General features: G+C 46.3%; 1 protein-coding gene and 1 long non-coding RNA gene across 2 annotated transcripts; one reads left to right on the top strand and one right to left on the bottom strand.

Annotated features, from left to right (window-relative positions):
- Positions 1-1094: 1094 nt before the first annotated feature.
- LOC144108773 (uncharacterized) lies at positions 1095-3787 on the bottom strand. The gene is made up of 3 exons (XR_013309498.1): positions 3743-3787; positions 3385-3460; positions 1095-3307 (listed from the first exon to the last, which is right to left on the bottom strand). It is a non-coding gene; the product is annotated as an uncharacterized LOC144108773 (long non-coding RNA).
- Positions 3788-3903: 116 nt separating this feature from the next.
- On the top strand, positions 3904-13853 carry LOC144108573 (uncharacterized). The gene is made up of 3 exons (XM_077641775.1): positions 3904-5024; positions 9090-9175; positions 13801-13853. The coding sequence occupies exons 1-3, from the start codon at positions 4336-4338 to the stop codon at positions 13851-13853; spliced, it is 828 nt and encodes a 275-aa protein (XP_077497901.1). The 5' UTR covers positions 3904-4335.
- The last annotated feature ends 288 nt before the right edge of the window (positions 13854-14141 follow it).

Below are 14141 nucleotides of genomic sequence, written 5' to 3'. Positions count from 1 at the left end.
ATGATACTCTGTTCTGATGACGTCCACCAAACTGAAGCTCCGAAAATAAAAACCAACGCTGGCTTCCCCAGCAATCGCGTTGCGCGGTCGGCTTCAGATCAAAATGGTCGATGTTTCTGTGAAAACGCAGGTCGCAATATGGTGGCTCCTCGAGGTTTCGAAAAATGATAAGTAGATTGCTGACACGCTTCAGTACATGTACGAAAATAGTGATAAGTACGAGGCACTGTGGGTTGAACTGATATCCACAATACACTCTGCCTATTCCTGAAAATACAAGTCGGCTGCAATTTGGCTCAACGGTAATACACTAGAGAGAAACAGCAAACAATTTTCACGCAACGGTTACCGTCTCTTTTGCAATAAATGAACACAGGCGAGCGAAGTGTCGAGTGAAACTTTGGAGGTTCCAGCGAACGGAGCTGTTTTTACATCTTGATTAGATCTTACTGACGTCACACCTGAGTACATTGTTTCTATAAGGCTTTGATTCATGATTTTTTTCCATGGTAAACGCATGTACATTGTTGCATTCACCATCTCAGTACGAACAGTTTTATGCCAGTGTAGGTGCGACCTCTGAAACATAGAGGATAATATGCAATAAGGAAAATTCAGCAGTGGCACAATTACCAAAAGAAAACCTTTACAGCAGCGGCAGCGTACCCGGACTTTATCTGTTAAATGCTTGGCTTCATGTTGCTGATATCACTCAAAATCGTTTTTTTTTAATCATTTGTACCTAAATCTGCCTTTAAAAATCATAACGACTTGCGCAATAACTTATATCTTTCATTTTATTTCAAAAGCAAAAAGGCTGCTTTTATGCGGCCTGACTTTCCTCTTTCTTTCATTGAACGCCGTGATTACGGCACTCGGCTGCTGACCCGAAAGACGCGGGTTCGATCCCAACCGCGGCGGTCGAATTTCGATGGAGGCGAAATTCTGAGTCCCGTGTACTGTGCAATGTCAGTGCACGTTAAAGAATCCAAGGTGGCCAAAGAACCCCAGCCCTTCACTACGGCGTCCCGCATAGCCTGAGTCGCTTTGGGATTTTCAACCCCCATAAGCCATAAACAGAAGCAGAATTGACATTTTTGAAAAAGCCATAAACAATCTTTAATAACATCGGATCTAGAGCGAGCGCTCCGTCACGCGCCACTGCCCGCTTCTTGGTCGTCTTCGTAACAATATCACAAGCGCGGAAAAAAAGTACACAGCGATTTGCGCCTACTGTAGGGAGCAGCAGTAACGTATACTACGCTAACTTGTGTTAGACTCCATTGTCACGGTATTTTGGAAAGCCAATTTGTGTACACATTGAGGTCCGCGTAAATAATTGAACCTCGGAGAGAGAAAGTCGGAGAGGGAAAAAAGATATTTGAGCCAAAAGAGCTCTTGTCGGCGTTACAACAGCGCTGACTTGGCACTATCCTATGGTGAGTAACTTTGTGAGAGAAAAGAGGTAAGGGAAGAGTACAGATAATAGTGAAGCAAACGGAAGAAATAAAAATAATACGTGTGGGCACTCACTTAACTGGCTAGGAAAGCATTATTGGGGAATTAAACGAACTGTTTGTTAGAAGCAGTTTTTAAGACTCCCAAATTAAAAGAAAGATGCGTCACACACTTATGAAACCACTAATAACTTGGGCCCATTAAAACACAGCGTAACCCTAAATCTACAATCTACAAGACCAAGTGCTTCGAACTCCCTTTTCGGATTGCAGCATCATATGTACAGTATTCTCGTCACACCGGTGGCGGAAAAGTTGCGGTGACATGAGCCGCTGGTAGCATACAAACCTTTCTTGGGCGTTTGCCGGAACCATTTTGACGTCCATCTCTCCGGAGCTCAACGCGGGACGTCCATAGCGGTCACCGTTTCCTCTGCTGATTTTGAAATCGGCAGCGCGGGGTTAACGCTGAGGATTCGGAAAGAGAATATTCTCAGAAACCACACAGTAATGTAGTCACAACGGAGTACAAAAGAACGGTATGCATAACAAGCATGTCATGGCCGCTTTATGTCTTCAGCAAGCGAAGGCATAGATGGCAACCACACAATTATGTGCACTTTGCACAGTCACGTGCCGACAGCATGAGAACTTCTAACAGTCCATGCATGCTGCAGCGCGTGTAAGGGATTGAAGCTTTATGCTGGCCGCAGGAAAGCCGGAGCCGAAACGACATAAAAGAGCGATTGATTAGGCAGTGCAGTTTGAAACACGCAAAAGTTACATCAAGTGCCGATGCCGGATTCATTCGCTGGTTTTCAGTCCATAGAGAGAGCAGGAGCCTTGCACGCCGACGCTTTCACGTACCAAGGGGTCTCGGACGTCGCCAAGTGGTTCTGAATCCTCGCAAACTGTTCATTCACCAGACTGACAGCGTTCTGGAGGGCATCCCGGCTATCCGCAGATGCCAAAGCCAGGACTTGCTCCAAGTTCCGGCAGGCGTGCCCAATGGCACTCAGTCGCGATAGCGCGTCCGCAGCACGGACGTAGACTCCCGGCACACCACTGCACGCGATGTAGTGGCTCCGCAAGCCTTTGCGTGGCACGCTGATCCCGCATTTGGAGCAAGGCTTGAAGTACACGTCACAGCTCAGCCGTAGGTGTTCGTCTAAGTCTCCGAGGCGTCCCGTGTAGTGGCACCCGCTGTCCGCATTCAGGCAGCGCACTTGCTTATCGGCCAGGGTCTTCTGTTCTGGCTCAAATTTTTGACCTTCGGAGCGCGTGGCATAATTATCAAAAGTGCAGTCGAAAACGTGTTTTCTGTATTTGCCGCTGTATTCCTTACGTTCTTCGTAGCAGCGGTCGCAAACAACATGTCGGCAACGCAACGCCCTCGTATCCAACGACGCCACGTTGCACCAGTTGCAAACGCTCGGATAATCGGGCTTCTGCACGAACTCTACGCTCCTCAGATCTACGTGCTTACCGAAGCCACGCACACGCAGCCTCCATCGCTGCGCACAGGCAGCCATTGTGTTTCCGATGCTCTCCGCTACGCCAGGTGTTGCGGGAAAAGCTGATGTGACGCTGGGCACGGAAGAAACTTGTGCGCGGCAGCAATTTCCCGGCTATCAAAAAACAAACGAAAATGCTGCGTGCCCCTCTGGAGCATTCCACTGTGTTTCGATAACAAGAAAGAAGCGAACGCAGATAGCTACGTACTGTGGAGCGCGCGGTGCTAGTGGCAGAGTTTGCAGAATCGCCGGCTTCGCAGCGCTCGTCTGAATTTTCGGTGCCAATGCTGTGCTTGAGCGCAAGGCGGATCCAGTTTGCCGCATATGAGGGGCGGGCTGCGTTAGAGAGATACCGACGTGCCGGCATCCTCCTGAGATAAGAGTGTGTGCGTTACATGGACGTCATTACTTACCGGACGCGCTTGTTTCGTAAGGCTCCTGCTCCACTGTGAACACAAAAAAGTACTCCTTTTATGACTCCTAGCTTCCCTGAAAACGTGAACTTTAAGTTTCGTAGCGTAAATACAAAATGCAGGCAAGCGAAAAATCTTGACCCATGTTATAAGTTTTGAAGAACCACGTTGCGCATTCAAAAGAGACAAACACAAGAAAAGGCCAAGGAGACGGAAAGAGCGCTTGGCCTTTTCCCGTGTTTGTCTCTTTTGAATGCGCAACGTGGTTCTTCAGAGCAATGCACCAACTAGCTCAACAAGAAGTTCTAAACTTCATGTTATAAGACTTTACGCAATGCATTCAGAATGGACCACTAACATGACAGGACAAACAAGACTCCAGGGACCTATCGTGGTGAAAGAGAGATAAAAAGAGAAAGATACGTGGTGAAAGAGAGAAACATGGAATGGAGACAAAGTAGCGGATAAGTCCTGCCATCTGGCGGCGCGGCGCAGAGCAAATTTGCCGCTGGAGAACTGTGCTTATCTAACTGTCCCGAAAACGACGACACCAATTCACTCACTTTCCCTGCTTATGTCGTTTCTTGCCGTTCCACCGTAACGCGCATGAGATTTAGGCAAGATGGTGACATCTGCAGAATATCCACCAGCAGTGCTAAATACTGCGATTCTCTAAAGCAACAAGCATTGGCAACAAACTACCGTGCCGTCGATTCCAGCCAGGCAAGCCGATAGGCTGCGGTATTTATTCTGTTCCCTCTCTGCAAAGAAGCGCGTAGAGGAACCATAGCTTCGCTACCCATAGCTGAGGGTTACCTCACCGACGAAGCAGCTCTGCGCCGCAACGCGGGAAGCGCTCGACCGCCTTATCAGCGTTTTTGCTCACTGCAGCCCCAGTGTCGAAGTGCACGGCAAATATCCATCTGCGCAGCCAAGCAGTGGTTCCCCGAGATGAGCGACAACCAGCAACGATATATATATCCGGTGTGTGGTTTCGGCGATCATGTTCAGTGCAAAACAGTCGAATTCGTGGAGCGACTGGACGAACTGCAAGTGTGCAGCTGGTGCGGTGGTGCGTCGGCCGACACCAAGGTGCTATCATGCTGGCACCTGATTTGTGAGGAGTGCCGTTTAGAAGCTCTAAATGACGCGAATCCTGAATGCTTAGTCGACAAGCAAACCCTCCAACCTGACTTTACGGGGGTTTTTAACGACGTGAAGAATGTATTGACAAGACAGAAGGTACGCTGCCTCCACGCGGATAGAGGCTGTGATTTCGACGGAAGCCTTTACGAGTTGAACACCCATTTGGAGAGCAGCTGCGCCATGAATCTAACCACGTGTTCCAAATGCGAACAAACCGTGGCGCACAAGGACATGAAGGACCACATTCCCCTCTGTAAAGGTATGGCATTGGTGGTACTCGGAAGAGCGGACGCCCGGCCCTTGCTCGAGGACTTAGGAAACGCCCGAAAGGAGGTGGAACACGCCTTGAACGCTGTGAGTTCGGTGGACCGGGATGCCCTGAAAGAAGCGATAAATTCGCTGACCGAACAGTTGGACGCCCTTGCTAGCCAACTGTCACCGGATGCTCATTGCAGAGTGGAGACGCCGTCCTCAGTGGATCCCTGCCGTCAATAGTGAAGGAGAATCCTACATACAATGCGGGTGCAATACCGTCAAGATGTGTGCATATACGTTCGTAGGCAGCGTTTTGTATTCGCATAGCGCGGACTCGTCGTAGTTGTAGCCGCTCGAGGAAAAAAGCGGACTCGTGGAGGCAAAGCTCTCACGGAGGTCTCGATTTCAGCTTTCAGTTTGGGCGTAAGTAGCAACCGCATTGTTTGCGGGAAGAAGTTATCTCTTCAAGATGTCCGCACTAGTGGTCTGTATTATTGCCTACATTGTGCGTTGCCTGCTGCTGTAGCTTAAATGAAATCAAATAAAAGATACAGTGTTTAAATATCTTAGTGTTCAGAGCAATACTTGGACGGTTATTCCGTGCCACGTCATTTCATGAATGCCATGGTTGACTGCCGGAAGCAAAAATATTGTGATTGCTGCACTCAGTGGGGCATTTTTTTCGCTTGTGGGGTAAATGTCTTGTGAAGAACGGACCATTGAAACAATTTTAGGTGGTGCAGTCTTTGTTTGAACGAGTTGCAAAAATCCCGTGCCACTCAATTTTTCAAAAACAACGCTGTGGACAAATATCCAGCTTCAGGTTGGAAAAAAAGGCCCTTTTACTATGCTGGGCATTCCTTCTTTATTATAAGTTTTTTGTTCAAAGCCTAATTTTTCAGTGTCACTCTGTGTGAGGGAAAATTTGTGGCCTTGGCTATCACATCAATGTGCGAGTTGATCTAACGCCCATGGCACTGTGTATAGACTTCTGTACAATGCTAATTGACCTTATTCTGATTCCTTTATTAAGATTTTTCGTCAACTGATGCCATCCAAAATACAATCAAATATGAGATTGACAGATTATACGATAAACGAAAAATATCAGTGCAAGGTTTTGGTAGTTCGCAAGAAACTCTCATGAAAATGCGAATGTCCTTTACATTTAAAATTAACTTCTGAAATCACATACGGGATAACTGGTTTTAACAGACAAAGTTGAAAAGTTGGGCGTGTCATTATCGATCCATGACCAAAGGAGCGCGAAAACTAGACGACGGACGAAGGAGCGCTCGTTGTGTGGGCTCTGTCTTCGTCCATCGTCTTGTTTTCGCGCTGCTTTTGTCACGTAACTGGTTTTAAACTTTCGTTCATCCAAATATTGACCACCTCCGATTATTTCAGACTAAATGTCCTTCGTTTAAGCTTCTTCCTATATCATCCGTGCCGAAAATTTGGTGCCGTCCGTCAACTGAATTTCACTGTTCTCCTCTCGGACTTGCTTTTAAATTACGCCCAATATGTTCTCAAAAAATGGAGGCACAAAGAATTCGCACATATGAGTAAATGCTTCGAAAATAGGTGTTTGGCCCCACCTTGAGTAGACGAAATGACCTTCTGCCATGGCGCTCTTTGGCCATAGATGCCCTTGCGCCATAAAATTCACAATCACCACCAAGAATAAACAGCTTTAATTTTGCCGGATAAAACAAAATAAAAATAAAAATCTGTTAGCGAGAAACAAAAACAGCGTCAGTGCTTGGATTCGGATCAAACGACCTTCTGACCTCTAAACACACCGCAGCACCACTCACAGATGTGGCCACTTTAGGAAGTGAGAATTGCTCGAGGTGTCCAGTGTTGGCTCCTTTTATCAAGATTAGAATTCCGAAAAGAAATTGCATGTTTGACGCTAAGCATTTAATGTATCTACATGCAGGCTTACTGGGAATGTCATTGACACCCCAAATCTTTACGAGTAGCGTAGTAACCGACTCCTATTTTATGACTTGCGCAGAGCCGGCAATTAGCCTTCCTTCCTTTCCCAGCGAACGTATTTGTTGGTACACATTGCGTTCCACTGTCAACTTTGCAAGCATCAGGCGCCAAGCACATTCAAAATCTGTCAACAGTGCAGATTTTCAGTCAGTGAGGCTTGATTTTCACTCGTAATAATTCAGTTAAGTTTCACAATTGTAGGGGACACTTAAGCACCGCCTTAAGGCTATGACACGATAACCTAGCGGGTTAATTCCAGTATATGCAAAAGGTCACTGTGTACTTCACAATCATAGAACCCTGGAAGTCCTCATGCGCCTCCTGGCACAGTGGTGCCACGATAAAGCGATGCGCCACTGGCCTGCGATGGCAGGTGGTCCCAGCGGTAAGCCGTGTGTGGCCCATGGTTGCTCTTTCCGAGCGACAAATCATTAATTTAACTGCCAGTTGCCACAGGGGCCAGTTTGCTCACTATGCAGTGGGCAGCTTTTAATGGCGCTGCAAGGTCACGGGACCTGGGTAGACTACCTGCCTCCTATAGGTTGCTCTCTGGACACCAGCTCCCATTGTCACGCTCGTGATTTCTCGCTCATAACGCCGACAACACTGACGCCGTAATTTCTGGATAATGGAATCTTTATAGCTATCGCGTTATTATGGTCGCACAAATCGTAGTCCCAGCTGCACACATGAAACGTCCAAGTATATTTTATTTGAAAGCTCGAATAGCTCACATCAACTGCAAAGGGGTAGAAAAATTCTAGGAGCACCCTTACACCCTTACGCTCGCTTGCACCCGAACAAGCTTCCAATGCACAATTAACGGGTGCGTGGGTGCATCAACTCTGTTGGCAGGCGGGGCGAACCTTTTTTCCAAGAAAGAAGAAAGAACATTGGTGTCGAAAGGGGGGTTTCACTACTGTTGCACCTTTAATGGAGGAAATTTTTTTGCTTCGTGCTTAGGCGGCGATGAAGCCAATTCTGCACATTTATGGTCTGTAGGGTTTAACGTCATAAGCTGACTCAGGCTGTTAGAGAGGCCGTAGCAGGGGGCTCCGAATAATTTCGACTACCTTGGTTTCTTCAACGTGGGCTGACATTATACATTTCACAGGCCTCTAGTATTTCACGTTCTTCGAAAGGCGAACACCGCGGCCGTGATCAAACTGTCGTCTTTCGGGTAAGAAACAAAGAGCCATCGCGGTGATTGCGAATGTTTAGTGTCCGATGAAATCGACTCAGTGTCTTCATGTATATATTTCACTTTAAAAATGCATTACAGTGGGTTATTAGATAATTTATTTATCCACAAGAAAAATTCTAAAATTCTATGCATATTACGCTATTAACATTTGCAATGAATAGAGATTATGTTCTCATAAGTAGTGGAGAACTTGAGAAAAGGAACACGTGCTCTACAAACATACGGCTACAAACATATCGGCAGTGCTCTTGGCCAGGTAAGGTTATGTTTAAGTACATCTGATGCGCTTATTAGGTGTATATGAGGGGTTGAATAATTAATGTCAACATGAGCGCAAAGTATTCGAGATTAATTGTTGTAGTGCATGTTGAAAAAAATCCATTCCGGTTGTTTTCTCAACGTAACTTAAGCATGCTTATAGGCGCGCATCGATAGGTGGAGGAGGAGGCGGTATTAGGAAGAAAGTGGCCTCCTGAATAGGTATCCAGGAGGGGTCGTAAATTTTGTCCTCTATTTTCTCTGCGGCCCGGAAGAATGACGTAAATATTTGTGATTTAATTTATGGACAACTGGTTCAGATAGTTTGGCGAATGGTTTCGGACAATCGAATGACATATTATAGTGTGGATATGGCGTGGTTGATGTTTAAAATAGTATTCTAAAAAGTAGCTTAAGACCACTCTCAGAGAAACATTAACGTTCTTTCTGGAAGTCCCTAAATTCCCTAAAGTGCCCCTTGTTCCGGGACGACGTCAATTACGCCAGGAAGGAAGGAATGGAGAAAAGAGCGAAAGAAGGAAACGGGAAGGGCTCTTTATTGTGATCGCTTGGAGAACTTTAAGGTGCATTAAAATCACGCAGCACAACGGGCCATGTGATGTCATTGTACATAAAACAAAACCAGGTGGTCGAGATTATTCCGGATCATAAGCATGGCTTGTGTGTTTAAGTCGCCGATATAAACCGGTAGCTGAGCCAAGGTGAGTTAAGGAAGAAATGCGCCTCTCTCGGCCAAAAAGAGCCAAGTCACGTGGAGCCATTAACCTGAATTGCATTTTTAAGGAGTCGCCTATGGGTTGTCGCGCGGCCATCATTTCAGCGAAGAGCACGAACTAAACTCCACAAGAACTCTTGGCGCTCTAGCCGCACAAGTGACCAGAGCTTCGCGTCTGTTTTCTCAAACAAGTCTCGGTAGGACAGTACTAGGGTGCTCCATATGAGTAGGACGCTTGTTCGGCTGGTTCCATTTGCTTTAACATACTTCCATAGCTGTATGTGAGATTCAATTGTCGGCACGCCAGTGGGAAGCGGATAGGTACAAGGTACGTATATGCGGCGGTCATGCTTAACGCTCCCTCTTAGTTCTCGTTAAAAAAAAAAAGTGTTCCGATAATAGACTCGGGGTCAGTGTTCTTTACATTGAGGTGATCCCTGGTGGTGCCAGCGGACAACTGCAGGTGCGGACCGCTCGGTTTCGTTCTTAAGATTTCTATTAAATTCGCCAGATTGAGGAAATGGCCCAACTGCAAAAAGTGCAAAAGTTACCAACGATATCGCACAGCACACGGGCGCTTTGCGTTTCGCCTGCATCGAAGCACGGCAGCCGCAGTCGGGTTCGAACCCGGGTGCTCCAGCTACTGATTCGGAGTAGTCGAGATCTTCAGTAAAAGATCTCCAGATGGTCGAAATTATTCCGGAGTCCTCTACTACGGCACCTCTTTCTTCCTTTCTTCTCTCAGTCCCTCTTTATCGCTTCTCTTACGGTGCGGTTCAGGTGCCAGCCGATGCGTGAGGCAAGACAAATACTGCGCCATTTCCGATCCCAAGAAAAACTACTTTCAATTTTCAACTTCCAAACAGAATACGGATCAAAATGATCCATATGGCCTGACCAAAACTACCACATTAGCACAGTGTTTATCGGTCCCAGCTTCAGTGACCGCATGAGGACTCATTATGTGTTTCTGGCTATTGTGTGTCTTCTCTGTTGAGGTAAAGCGGCAACATCGCTTGACAGGGAGTATTCACTTCTGACGATATTTATTAACAAGTCATAATCTTAAAAATGCATTTATTCTCCAGCTTAAAACTTTGTGCTTTTTTGCTGATTCACTACCCGTAGCCATCCGAAAGTTAAGCCCAGCGTATCCGTATCGCGCAAGATGCATTAACTAGCCCAGAGCACGCTCTCGGCCGTCGGCGCGATCACATTCAAAATGCATTGTTGGGCAAATAACGAAGAGTGAAGTATTAACGCGATAGAGTTAAGGAGCTTGTGTCGCAGAAAAGCCGGTGTCGTCGGCGTCGGTGGCGTTGGCTGTGAGCGAAAAATCTCATGGATGGATGGATGGATGGATACGGCTGAACCCTTTACATCGGGCGGTGGCTCAAGCCACCTAGCCATGTCTTGTGAAATTTTACTCCCGTCTCAGAAGCGCGCACGTAGCGCCATCAGGCGGCGCCCACTAAAACTACTTCCTCTTTCTTCTCCTCCTTGCAATGTACCCCACTGTCCCAACAGATAGCGCGCCACGGCAGCAACTCCCGCTCGTCTCGTTCCGGTGCCGTGAGGCCGTGCGGGGACGCAGGAATAGCGCTGTGAGCGGCGAACAACGCAGCGCACATCTAAAGCGCGTTCACCACGAAGCTTGCGCCTGGCAGCGCTTCTACGTGGTTTGCCGCTCCGCGCGTCTGTTTCACGGTGCGTAGCAGAGCGATTTGGCGAATGGGCAAGGCGTCGCGCCGAACGGACGATGGCGTTCAGTGAACTCCCTGGCAATGATGCAACACGCTGTCGCGTATCACTCTTAAAGGCGAAGTTTAGGCGTCCTCCAAATTTTTCGAAATCAGCTTTAGATGGACGGAAAAAAAGCTTAAAAATAAAAATAATGAAGGTTACATACACCAGTATCCGGTAAGACACCGACAGCGTATGATAGGTACTTGGCGATTCGGATAGTTCATCATCATTATCATCATCATCATCATCATCATCACATTACAAGCATTATTCACCACATTACCAGCACCGTGTAGACACTAGCCTGGATTTTGGCAGCTCACGCTGCCTTGAAGGAGCACGCTTTCTCTAATCAGCGGTACGCAACAGGCAGTACTCCTTGGGTGAAGCGTTTGCCGGTGTTTCTTCAAGAGTTTTTTTTTTATCACTAGTAGTGTACACCTCCCATTAACTTAAGATGTTCGGAGTATAGGTGTGTGCAATGCTTCACGAATAGTAGTGTAACCACCGGCCATTTCTGTGCAGCAAGAAAAGCATTACAGTTTTGCTAATGTTAAAATTACAGATTGTCGCGGCCTCCGGATCTGCAGTTGGAACACGGCCATGCATGGGTACTCGCGCAACCGTAGAGCTGGAGGTAGCCAACATAAATCAACATACCTAAACCGGAAGCACGTCACCCAAACGGTTCTGGGAATTGCTCGTAAGTTGTGTGCATTTCAAAATATTATAGGTAATATCCACCTGAGTGGTGGCCATCCAGCTAATCTCGTTTGGCGAATTGCAACAAACACTGAACATTCATTCCGCTTCACAGGCAATTTCATTGTTCTCCTACCCCATGCAGAGATAATTCCTCTGTAGTACTTTATCCGTGACGTCCTCGCGCTGAAAACTCGCTGATGCATGACTTGAAAAGCAGCAGAGCCATACAGGCGTCTTCGTGGGCATTACTCGTAGCCCTTCCGGCCAAAATGTGTATCGAATTGATCTGAGTTGACAAAAAAGCAACAATGTCGCTTAGTTGACATACGAAGGGGAACAAAAAATAGAAAGGGCAGGTAAAAAGAACTCAAAAGAAAGTTACCGGGACCGCGACGATGAAGGCGGACAGTGATAGCATCCACCAGTCGACTTCGCCTTCTTGTGTACGTTGACTGCTTTCTGAAAGTGGAAGAAAGCGAAGTTGGACTTCACTGTCACGAGAAAACAATTGTCGATATCATGTTTTAGGGCGCTATGGGCATTTTTAAAGCGTGGAGCACTTTCAGAATAAAAACAACCAATAACGACCAGCAAACAAATATTAAAGGACGTGCCTTCACTGTTTAAACGTTAAACTAGTCATCTACCACCTCGAAGTGCTGAGCAGCAAAAGAACGGATGCAGGCTTGCACATGTTGCAAAACAACATAGAATCGTCAATAACGAGTATTGGAAGCATAGCGCAGATAATGCTGCAAAAGAAGCTATCACCGAAACTAGCGTAGATCAAACAAAGGTATTGCAATAAAGATAAAAGCAAAAAAATACGTATCTGTGCTGTACTTTTCTTTTCGGAAGTATTTGTTAAGCTGGAATTCCTAACTTGAGTACCTCTCAGATGCAGTGAGCATTTGAGTACATCCCAGATACTAGGCGTAGCAAGCAGAATAATTAAATTACTACTTGAATTGCCCTCTCTACTCATTCCTCTATATTGTTACTTTTTCGCAAGCTGTTGTTAATTAGTTTATTGCCTATCATATATATTTCTATCCCAACGTTTCTAATTGTACGCTTGGGACCTCAATGATGTGCTGCTATTACGCCCCCTTGTTGCGTAGAAGCGCACCATCATGAGAAAGTTGGTGACTACTGGGGTACTGTGCATTAACATTTACCTCCAGCTTTTCGACTCCAAGCCCCTGTATTCCGTTTATACCCCTTCAAGACCAGCCTTGAGCTTTTCTTTTCGCCTTTGAAGAGCATGACTGTTGCCCAGTGATTCTCTTCCACGCCTGGCTATGCACAGCGTTTATGAATGCCGATTTTAGGACCGAATTATTTCTTTCGCCAGATTTACGATTGCTCTATTATAGATGCAGGTAACATTTTGTTTGTTTCTCAATGAAACCAGTAGATGTAGGAGCGTGGTAGCTTTTTGACTATATTTTCTGAAAACTAGCCTGCTCCAGTCGTCAAAGATAAGCCAGCTGTATTTCCCAATACCTCAGTAAAGGCCCTGCACACATCGAATGAAAAGCTATTGGCCTATAATTCTTTGCAGGTCTTTAACAGCTCTTTGCATATGGATTAAGGTAACATTACCAATCTGCCCCGGTTCCTAGTCTTTGCAAACCAGAAGAATTGCGTATAATTGGGTTCAAAGCTTTTCAAGCATAATGGCACCCCATTTTCAATACCTCTGTACTTATTCGACGCTACCCTACAGGTTTTTCCTATACCAGTGACAGAAAGTCTTTCCTCACGTTCTCTGTTATTCGCCACTACAGCCTCAGCCAATGGCATCCTGAGTATTTGCACTACTGTAAAAGTGGAGTAGGAATAAGATTAATAATAATCAATTTTTTAATATTGCAGTGTGCACCGTATACATAATCATTCCGCATAACCCGTGTAGATTAGTAGCCGCGGAGCCCTGTAGATGCTTTTAGATTTATTCGACTGCACTAACTGTCTTATCTGTTTCCCTAACGGCATTCTCCTCCTTGAATTTATGGGCTTATATATAAGTTTTACCGATTCCCAATTTTCATCCCTACTGCGTTTATGCTTCGCCACGTGTTTGGAGCTTGCTTTGAGACATCTTCTATTCTATCTACAGTATTTAAGGTTTCTTCGTTTGCTAATAAACTGTCGCTTGGGGAAGCTTGCCAGTATCCCGCCCTGTTACGATATCCAAATTTCATTTGCAGACTTCACATTAGATTGGTAGCCGCCACGGTGGCTCAGTGGTTAGGGCGCTTGGCTGCTGACCCGAAAGACGCGGGTTCTATCCCGGCCGCGGCGGTTCTATGGAGGCGAAACTCTAGAGGCCCGTGTGCTGTGATGTGAGTGCACGGTGAAGAATCCCAGGTGGCCGAAATTATCCGGAGCTCTACACTCCGGCGTCCCTCATAGCCTGAGTCACTTTCGGACGTTAAACCGCCATAAACCAAACCAAACTATTAGATTGGTAAGAATGCCAGTGCTTGTGCAACAGTATCAACTGCTACTATTCAAACATTATATCTGCTCTTGAGGAAGGTTCTGAGTGGCGTTCCTTTTCTCATTAATCTTGTTTCTGCCCATTTTGCTCACTAGTTTTCCCCGTTGCCTATAAAAATATGAGCTAACGCTGGCCCTCACTATCCTATCGCCGCTACTCATCTCCTCTCATCACACCTCCACATCTTCCACGAAACCGGG

The sequence above is a fragment of the Amblyomma americanum genome, chromosome 10 (assembly GCF_052857255.1).
Source record: "Amblyomma americanum isolate KBUSLIRL-KWMA chromosome 10, ASM5285725v1, whole genome shotgun sequence".
Taxonomy (NCBI): domain Eukaryota; kingdom Metazoa; phylum Arthropoda; class Arachnida; order Ixodida; family Ixodidae; genus Amblyomma; species Amblyomma americanum.
This window is presented reverse-complemented; position numbering and strand designations above follow the sequence as displayed.

Coding starts and splice junctions, on each gene's coding strand:
- LOC144108573 (XM_077641775.1), top strand. CDS start 4,336: ATGAGCGACAACCAGCAACGATATATATATCCGGTGTGTGGTTTCGGC. Junction 5,025..9,089: donor GTGGATCCCTGCCGTCAATA/GTGAAGGAGAAT, acceptor CCATCATTTCAG/CGAAGAGCACGAACTAAACT. Junction 9,176..13,800: donor GCGTCTGTTTTCTCAAACAA/GTCTCGGTAGGA, acceptor TGCACGGTGAAG/AATCCCAGGTGGCCGAAATT.